This window comes from Penaeus japonicus, unplaced genomic scaffold, assembly GCF_977035675.1.
Source record: "Penaeus japonicus unplaced genomic scaffold, GWHDUDI00000001_assembly GWHDUDI00000006, whole genome shotgun sequence".
NCBI lineage: Eukaryota > Metazoa > Arthropoda > Malacostraca > Decapoda > Penaeidae > Penaeus > Penaeus japonicus.
The window spans coordinates 26,591,986-26,601,985 of NW_028234408.1; the positions used below are offsets into that span (position 1 = coordinate 26,591,986).

Sequence of the window (10,000 nt, forward strand, 5' to 3'; positions counted from 1 at the left end):
ATCACTGTCCCATTTTTCCCAATTGCAATATCTAATTCACTGATATTCACTGTTATATAAATATTAATATTTTAATTGTTGCCGTTAGATTTAAACCTAAATGATGACAAGGTTTGAAAAGTATGAAATGAGGACTGTCATCCTCGTCTGCTTTCCCTTGCTCTCCCCCTCCTCTCCCTCACCTGCTGCCCCTTGCTCTCCCCCTCCTCTCCCTCACCTGCTGCCCCTTGCTCTCCCCCTCCTCTCCCTCACCTGCTGCCCCTTGCTCTCCCCCTCCTCTCCCTCACCTGCTGCCCCTTGCTCTCTCCCTCCTCTCCCTCACCTGCTGCCCTTGCTCTCCCCCTCCTCTCCCTCGCCTGCTGCCCCTTGCTCTCCCCCTCCTCTCCCTCACCTGCTGCCCCTTGCTCTCCCCCTCCTCTCCCTCACCTGCTGCCCCTTGCTCTCCCCCTCCTCTCCCTCACCTGCTGCCCCTTGCTCTCCCCCTCCTCTCCCTCACCTGCTGCCCTTGCTCTCCCCCTCCTCTCCCTCACCTGCTGCCCCTTGCTCTTCCCCTCCTCTCCCTCACCTGCTGCCCCTTGCTCTCCTCTCCCTCACCTGCTGCCCCTTGCTCTCCCCTCCACTCCCTCACCTGCTGCCCTTGCTCTCTCCCTCCTCTCCCTCACCTGCTGCCTTGCTCTCCCCTCCTCTCCCTCACCTGCTGCCCTTGCTTCCCCTCCACTCCCTCACTGCTGCCCTTGCTCTCTCCCTCCTCTCCCTCACTGCTGCCTTGCTCTCCCCCTCCTCTCCCTCACCTGCTGCCTCTTGCTCTCTCCCTCCTCTCCCTCACCTGCTGCCCTTGCTCTCCCCCTCCTCTCCCTCCCCTGCTCTCCCTTGCTCTCCCCCTCCTCTCCCTCACCTGCTGCCCCTTGCTCTCCCCCTCCTCTCCCTCACCTGCTGCCCCTTGCTCTCCCCCTCCTCTCCCTCACCTGCTGCCCCTTGCTCTCTCCCTCCTCTCCCTCACCTGCTGCCCCTTGCTCTCCCCCTCCTCTCCCTCACCTGCTGCCCCTTACTCTCCCCCTCCTCACCTGCTGCCCCTTGCTCTCTCCCTCCTCTCCCTCACCTGCTGCCCCTTGCTCTCCCCCTCCACTCCCTCACCTGCTGCCCCTTGCTCTCCCCCTCCACTCCCTCACCTGCTGCCCCTTGCTCTCTCCCTCCTCTCCCTCACCTGCTGCCCCTTGCTCTCCCCCTCCTCTCCCTCACCTGCTGCCCCTTACTCTCCCCCTCCTCACCTGCTGCCCCTTGCTCTCTCCCTCCTCTCCCTCACCTGCTGCCCCTTGCTCTCCCCCTCCACTCCCTCACCTGCTGCGCCTTGCTCTCCCCCTCCTCTCCCTCACCTGCTGCCCCTTGCTCTCCCCCTCCTCTCCCTCACCTGCTGCGCCTTGCTCTCTCCCTCCTCTCCCTCACCTGCTGCCCCTTGCTCTCCCCCTCCTCTCCCTCACCTGCTGCCCCTTGCTCTCCCCCTCCTCTCCCTCACCTGCTGCCCCTTGCTCTCCCCCTCCTCTCCCTCACCTGCTGCGCCTTGCTCTCCCCCTCCTCTCCCTCACCTGCTGCCCCTTGCTCTCCCCCTCCTCTCCCTCACCTGCTGCCCCTTGCTTTCACGACAGTGAAATGAACACAAACAGAAAAGCCATTTATCAGATAGGCAATATCACAATAGTGCTGAACACCATCCTGTGCTTCATTGCAACGAAAAAAGCATGGGCACGGATGGTCCTGTGTGATCAGATCAGGAAATTGTATAGCCCTGATGAGATCGATAACGCTCACAGTATTGTTTTAAACATATCAGACTCTAGAAAAACGAGAAACACAACCAGAGACATTAAAAGGATGACGAATTTCATAGTGCATACCATGATCGACCAGTGCCTGAATAACAATAATATAGTGTTTGTTACAACAACGACAGACACTCCCGTCACTGATTGGTCCCCACCAAAGAAAACAGGTATTTCTACACCTTTTGTGAAACTATTCCTTCATAAGAAACACCAAGATACACAAACCCAACCTTCAGCAGCCAAATCCTTATTGAAAATAAAATAGACTTTCTGATCGGAATGTTCTCCAAACAACAATCTGCAATGAAGAGTGTGATTAGGCAAGGTAGGATACCTCCCCAGACGCAGGAATGCGGAAAGGGGGCATCCGTCACAACACCTCAACCCCCTCCCACCACACAACATCCGATCTCTGAACCCCGACCTATGACCAGTCCACATACGAACCTTTCCCATTTACATCACCTCCCCCTACCAGAATTCTACCTCCATGCCACAAAATAAGCACACTCAAAACCACTCCTCCCCTACACCTTCCTTGGCAGTATCCATGACCAATGCATCTTCTAGCGCTCCCTCACCACCACCACCCTCTCCTTACACTACACCGCCTCCGTCCCCCCCTTCCATGGCAGTATCCACAACAAATGCCTCTCCTAGTTCTCCCTCACCACCTCCACCCTCCCCTGACACCCCGTCCCCTCCATCCGTACCCACACCGAGCAAGCAGACTCGCGACCTTGCTGACAGGTCAGCCGCCCCCCGCCCGGCGCCACGCAAGCGTTTGCCGAGGAACGCCGAGGCATCAACAACTAGTGTGAGGAGCGAAGCTTCTACACAAGTAACACCAAGAAGAAGCTTCGTTAGAAACAGTAAAAGGAAGAATAATCAAAAACCTCTTCCACCCAACCGCAAATGGGAAGAGGCAACACATCACCACGTGCCTGGAGTCCCTGCCCCCTCTACCACCTCTCCTTCTACACAATCACCACCGCTTGTCATCAACAACTACGTAGAACGAGCGGAGACACATCAAACCCATCAGCAAGACGAGGAAGGTTTCGTCACCGTTACCTCGAGAAAACAAAAAAGAAAAACAAGGGAGGAACGCAATACAGCAAAACCCCTACAAGGTGCCGACCGTCCCAAGGTAGTATACTTATATATCACTAGCTGTCATCCGGATACAAACGAAGAAGATATTGAAGATTCCTCGTTAGTAATTTTGACAGCATATCAAATGTTTAAAGCCTTCAAAACTAAGATGACACATGAATATTATTCAAGCTTCACTGTTACTGTAAGAGGCAAAGAGATAAATTCAGAACTTTTTATAGAATCCGATGTGTTCCCTGATAACGTAAAGGTTTTCTTAAACAGAAACAAGTACAAAACCGAGCAGGATGTTTGACCGCGCAAAACCGTCAGCGCGGCCAGTGATTAGGTCACAGAACATCTTAAACATAGAACATATCAATGCACAATCTCTCCTGGGTCACCTGAAGAAATTGTATTGTTAGTAAAGGAAAGAAATGTAGACATACTCTGTGTTAGTGAAACATGGCTCCACCAGGAAATGATAAGTAACTTTATCAACATTCCAAATTATCAAGTTTATCGATGTGATGCAGGGCGAGGAGGTGGAGTATGCATATTTGTAAGGGATACCCTTAAGTCAAATAGGATATCAACTACAACAGTTAATAATACTGCCGTAGAAGATGTCTGGGTTACCGTACAAAGCAACATGCTTCCTTCCTTCATTATTGGCGCCGTCTATAGGCATCCCCATGCAAAATCTGAATCTTTTGAATATCTTGAAAAGGTTTTTAGAGAAATGTCCTTAAAAAAGAAATCACTTTTTATCTTAGGTGACTTAAATGATGATTTAAATAAACCAAATGCTAAGTTAGCAAAGTTAATCAAGAAAAATAAACTAGAACAAGTGATCAATAAACCTACAAGGATCACAGAAAACAACTCGTCTTTATTAGATGTAATAATAACGAATAGATTAGATACCATACTCCATACAGACGTCATTCCATGTCATGTTGCTGATCATGAACTTATTACGATGACGTTGAATATAAAGAAACCAAAGCGACTACCGGTTACAAAAACTTTTCGTGACTTCAATCACTATGACCCTCAGTCATTATGCGAGCTAATCATATCTAAAGAACCAACTCTATTAGATATTTTATCAACAGACAATGTAGATACCCAGGTAACCATCCTTACGGAAGTGATGAAAAGCAGCATAGATGCCTCTGCTCCCTATGTGACAAGAATCGTCAGACGTCCCCTGCTCCATGGATAAATGACGACATCAAGAGAGCTATTACCGAAAGAAACAATTCCCAACAAGCGCAAAAAGAAAACAGACTTGAGCCCGCCCTTCAGGAAATTATAAAGCAAAAAGAAAAATGTTAAGTCATCAATTCAATTGGCAAAGACTAATTATTTCAGAAATAAATTCGCAGAACATAAAAACAACTCTAATAAAACTTGGAAAATTGTTAAAACATTAGTGCCTAACAAACAACACACAGATAATTACACAAATTCTACACATAACACCGACCATTTCAATAACTTCTTTGCACAAATTGGAAAACTTACTTATGAACAAACAATTGGCACCACATTACATCAAAACACAGATCAGGCAAGGCTCAAAACTGATGTTTTCAGACCGCAACCAGTAGACGTAGAAACTATTATCCTAATAATAAAACAGCTTCGCGAAACAAATGCGGTGGGAGCAGACGGTATTGCTTTGCGCTTTATTAAGGATAGTCGGTAATCGCATTTTATATAACGATCATCATTAACACATCACTGGTAACTGGTGTTTTCCCGTCGCTTTGGAAACATGGAATTGTAACACCAATTTTCAAGTCTGGGGATATAGACGACATGAATAATTACCGCCCTATCACAATACTTCCAGTATTATCTAAGGTACTTGAAAAAGCAGTGGCAATTCAATTGATGAATTTCCTGGAGACCAATAACTTATTATCTAAAACTCAACATGGCTTTAGAAATAGGTTATCCACTGAAACAGCGTTGCTACAGATTACTGACCAAATTTATAATAACATGGACAACAATAAGGTAAATTTACTCACTTTGTGCGATCTTTCTAAAGCTTTTGACAGCGTCCATCACAAAATTCTTCATAACAAATTAAGAAACCATAGAATTGATGCCCATTGGTTTGATAGCTATTTAAATACAAGAACGCAATCGGTAAAAATTAATGAAAATATATCATCAGCACAACCAGTTTATTTCGGTGTTCCACAAGGATCTATATTAGGCCCGATCCTATTCACAATTTTCATTAATGATTTATCAACCATAGTCCATAACTGCCATCTAATACAGTACGCTGATGATTCTCAATTTCTCCACAGTGACTCAGTGAACAACTTAGAGGCATTGATAAGAAACACACAAGACACTCTTGTTAAAGCAAAACGATATTTTGATAACAATGGTCTTAAAATAAATCCACAAAAAACGCAATGTATCTTCATAGGTAGTCGGCAAAATTTAGCTAAAATTCCCATAGACACAACCATAGATTTCGAAGGCTACCAAATTAAACCAAGCACTTCAGTAAAAAATCTAGGAGTACATTTTGACAGATATATGACGTTTGAATCCCATGTTGATAATATACATAGAAAGGTAATGGGAACATTAATATATCTTAATCATATAAAAAATCAAATCCCTACAGAAACAAGAATTATGGTTGTTCAAACTCTAGCACTAAGCATCATTAATTATTGTTTAAAAATTTGGGGCTCTACTAACAAAACCCTAATGCAGAAAGCACAAAGACTACAAAACTTTGCTGCAAGAGTTGCATTAGGTAATGTTAGAAAGTTCGATCACATCACCCCACACATTATTCAACTTAAATGGTTAAAAATTCAAGCCAAATGCAGTTATGATACATGTGTTTTTATTCATAAAATCATCCATGGGAATTATCCACAATGGATCCTGCCTTTACAAACTGTGGGGAACACATCAGGTGTTCGAACTCGACAAGTAAATTCTCTATATGTCAAGAGATCACACACAGAAATAGGGACACGACAAATGCTAATACGTGGACCCATGGCCTGGAACCTACTACCTCACAATGTTAAAGACATTACCAACCTAAATAAATTCAAAACAAAATTAAAAGAACATTTCCTAAATTGTCAGTTGTGACATCATATTAAACAGATGTATTGTATATATGTATTAAGAATAACCATTGTAATTTATGGAATAAAGTTTTTGAATTTGAATTTGAATTTGAATCCTCTCCCTCACCTGCTGCCCCTTGCTCTCCCCCTCCTCTCCCTCACCTGCTGCCCCTTACTCTCCCCCTCCTCACCTGCTGCCCCTTGCACTCTCCCTCCTCTCCCTCACCTGCTGCGCCTTGCTCTCCCCCTCCTCTCCCTCACCTGCTGCCCCTTGCTCTCTCCCTCCTCTCCCTCACCTGCTGCCCCTTGCTCTCCCCCTCCTCTCCCTCACCTGCTGCCCCTTGCTCTCCCCCTCCACTCCCTCACCTGCTGCCCCTTGCTCTCCCCCTCCTCTCCCTCACCTGCTGCCCCTTGCTCTCCCCCTCCTCTCCCTCACCTGCTGCCCCTTGCTCTCCCCCTCCTCTCCCTCACCTGCTGCCCCTTGCTCTCCCCCTCCTCTCCCTCACCTGCTGCCCCTTGCTCTCCCCCTCCTCTCCCTCACCTGCTGCCCCTTGCTCTCCCCCTCCTCTCCCTCACCTGCTGCGCCTTGCTCTCTCCCTCCTCTCCCTCACCTGCTGCCCCTTGCTCTCCCCCTCCTCTCCCTCACCTGCTGCCTCTTGCTCTGCGCTCCTCCCTCACCTGCTGCCCCTTGCTCTCCCCCTCCTCTCCCTCACCTGCTGCCCCTTGCTCTCCCCTCCTCTCCCTCACTGCTGCCCTTGCTCTCCCCCTCTCTCCTCACCTGCTGCCCTTGCTCTCCCCCTCCTCTCCCTCACCTGCTGCCCCTTGCTCTCCCCCTCCTCTCCCTCACCTGCTGCCCTTGCTCTCCCCTCCTCTCCCTCACCTGCTGCCCTTGCTCTCCCCCCTCCCTCCCCCCTCCCCTCTCCCTGCTGCCCTTGCTCTCCCCCTCCCTCCTCACCTGCTGCCCTTGCTCTCCCCTCTCCCTCACCTGCTGCCCTTCTCCCTCCTCTCCCTCACCTGCTGCCCCTTACTCTCCTCTCCCTCACCTGCTGCCCCTTGCTCTCCCCCTCCTCTCCCTCACCTGCTGCCTTGCTCTCCCCCTCCTCTCCCTCACCTGCTGCCCTTGCTCTCCCTCTCTCCCTCACCTGCTGCCCTTGCTCTCCCCTCCTCTCCCTCACCTGCTGCCCTTGCTCTCCCTCCTCTCCCTCACCTGCTGCCCCTTGCTCTCCCCCTCCTCTCCCTCACCTGCTGCCCTTGCTCTCCCCCTCCTCCCCCTCACCTGCTGCCTTGCTCTCCCCCCCTCTCCCTCACCTGCTGCCCCTTGCTCTCCCCCTCTCACCTGCTGCCTTGCTCTCTCCCCCTCCCTCACTGCTGCCCTTGCTCTCCCTCCTCTCCCTCACCTTGCCCCTTGCTCTCCCTCCTCTCCCTCACCTGCTGCCCTTGCTCTCCTCCTCTCCTCACCTGCTGCCTTGCTCCCCTCCTCCTCACCTGTGCCCCTTGCTCTCCCCTCTCTCCCTCACCTGCTGCCCTTGCTCCCCTCCCCCTCTCCCTCACTGCTGCGCCCTGCTCTCCTCCTCTCCCTCACCTGCTGCCCCTTGCTCCCCCTCCTCCTCACCTGCTGCCCTTGCTCTCCCCTCTCTCCCTCACTGCTGCCCCTTGCTCTCCCTCTCCTCACCTGCTGCCCTTGCTCTCCCCTCCTCTCCTCACCTGCTGCCCCTTGCTCTCCCCTCTCTCCTCACTGCTGCCCTTGCTCTCCCCTCTCCCTCACCTGCTGCCCTTGCTCTCCCTCCTCTCCCTCACCTGCTGCCCCTTGCTCTCCCCCTCCTCTCCCTCACCTGCTGCCCCTTGCTCTCCCCTCCTCTCCCTCACCTGCCCCTTGCTCTCCCCTCCTCTCCCTCACCTGCTGCCCCTTGCTCTCCCCTCCTCTCCTCACCTGCTGCCCTTGCTCTCCCCCTCTCTCCTCACCTCCTGCCCCTTGCTCTCCCCCTCCTCCCTCCTGCTGCCCTTGCTCTCCCCTCCTCTCCTCCCTTGCTCCCTCCTCTCCCTCACCTGCTGCCCTTGCTCTCCCTCTCCTCACTGCTGCCCCTTGCTCTCCCTCTCCTCACCTGCTGCCCTTGCTCTCCCTCTTCCCTCACCTGCTGCCCCTTGCTCTCCCTCCTCTCCTCACCTGCTGCCCCTTGCTCTCCCCCTCTCTCCCTCACCTGCTGCCCTTGCTCTCCCCCTCTCCCTCACCTGCTGCCCTTGCTCTCCCCCTCCTCTCCTCCCTGCTGCCCCTTGCTCTCCCCCCTCTCCCTCTGCTCTCCCTCCTCTCCCTCACCTGCTGCCCCTTGCTCCCTCTCTCCCCACCTGCCCTTGCTCTCCCCTCTCCCTACCTGCTGCCCTCTCCCCCTCTCCTCTCCTTCCCTGCCCCTCTCCCCCTCCCTCCCTCACCTGCTGCCCTTGCTCTCCCCTCTCTCCTCACCTGCTGCCCTTGCTCTCCCCTCCTCTCCCTCCTGCTGCCCCTTGCTCTCCCCTCCTCTCCCTCACCTGCTGCCCTTGCTCTCTCCCTCCTCTCCCTCACCTGCTGCCCCTTGCTCCTCCCCTCCTCTCCCTCACCTGCTGCCCCTTGCTCTCCCCTCCTCTCCCTCACCTGCTGCCCCTTGCTCTCCCCCTCCTCTCCCTCACCTGCTGCCCCTTGCTCTCCCCCTCCTCTCCCTCACCTGCTGCCCTTCCGTTCTCCCCTCCTCTCCCTCACCTGCTGCCCCTTGCTCTCCCCTCCTCTCCCTCACCTGCTGCCCCTTGCTCTCCCCTCCTCTCCCTCACCTGCTGCCCCTTGCTCTCCCCTCCTCTCCCTCACCTGCTGCCGCCTGCTCTCCCCCTCCTCTCCCTCACCTGCTGCGCCTTGCTCTCCCCCTCCTCTCCCTCACCTGCTGCGCCTTGCTCTCCCCCTCCTCTCCCTCACCTGCTGCCCCTTGCTCTCCCCCTCCTCTCCCTCACCTGCTGCCCCTTGCTCTCCCCCTCCTCTCCCTCACCTGCTGCCCTTGCTCTCCCCCTCCTCTCCCTCACCTGCTGCCCCTTGCTCTCCCCCTCCTCTCCCTCACCTGCTGCCCCTTGCTCTCCCCTCCTCTCCCTCACCTGCTGCCCTTGCTCTCCCCTCCCTCACTGTGCCCCCCCCCTCTCCCTCACCTGCTGCGCCTTGCTCTCCCCCTCCTCTCCCTCACCTGCTGCCCCTTGCTCTCCCCCTCCTCTCCCTCACCTGCTGCCCCTTGCTCTCCCCTCCTCTCCCTCACCTGCTGCCCCTTGCTCTCCCCCTCCTCTCCCTCACCTGCTGCCCCTTGCTCTCCCCCTCCTCTCCCTCACCTACTGCCCCTTGCTCTCCCCCTCCTCTCCCTCACCTGCTGCCCCTTGCTCTCCTCCTCCTCTCCCTCACCTGCTGCCCCAGCCGGTCAGGACGAAGACGATGACGCCGTCGGGAAGAGGCCCGTTTGCGTCAGTCCAACTGGTGATGTCACTGACGGTCAGCTCTGCCAGGGGATTGTCCTTCACCTTATCCTGGATATCCAGAACCACACCTGGAGAGAAAATCCTTTTGTCATTTACTGATTTTAGAAAAGAACTGTCCTCTATATGTTTTGCTTTCGTTTTTGCCTTTTTGCGAGAGCGTTTTCCCTCCAACTCACCTGGTCCTATCAGGTGCGACAGAGGAATTTCATCGACGTGCCATCTGTCTTTGAAGAAGTGTGCCGGTGCATCAAGGTGCGTTCCAGTGTGTTCAGCCAAGCAAATGTTGTTAGACTCATACCTGGAAAGGTAAATTAATGGCAATTCTTTCTAATACGACCGCATCCCTCTGAGAATAAATCTGTTAGCCTCCAAGCCAACATGCCTAAGGGCACTCTTGAAAATCCAGGGTTTTAGGGGGGGGGATGAATATGAGCTTAATACACATACTTAAATGTGAAAGAATGTGGAAATATGAAAAACCCG

General features: G+C 52.7%; 1 protein-coding gene across 2 annotated transcripts in view; it reads right to left on the minus strand.

Moving 5' to 3' along the window:
- Positions 1–10,000, minus strand: part of LOC122258487 (uncharacterized) — a 12,799-nt gene that overhangs the window by 1,202 nt on the left and 1,597 nt on the right. For both annotated transcript variants that reach the window (XM_086537842.1, XM_086537843.1), the window contains exons 2-3: positions 9,694–9,815; positions 9,444–9,585 (exon numbers count right to left, since the gene is read on the minus strand). In XM_086537842.1, coding sequence (XP_086393968.1) covers positions 9,444–9,585; positions 9,694–9,815 — 264 coding nt within the window. The remainder of the gene's footprint in view (positions 1–9,443; positions 9,586–9,693; positions 9,816–10,000) is intronic.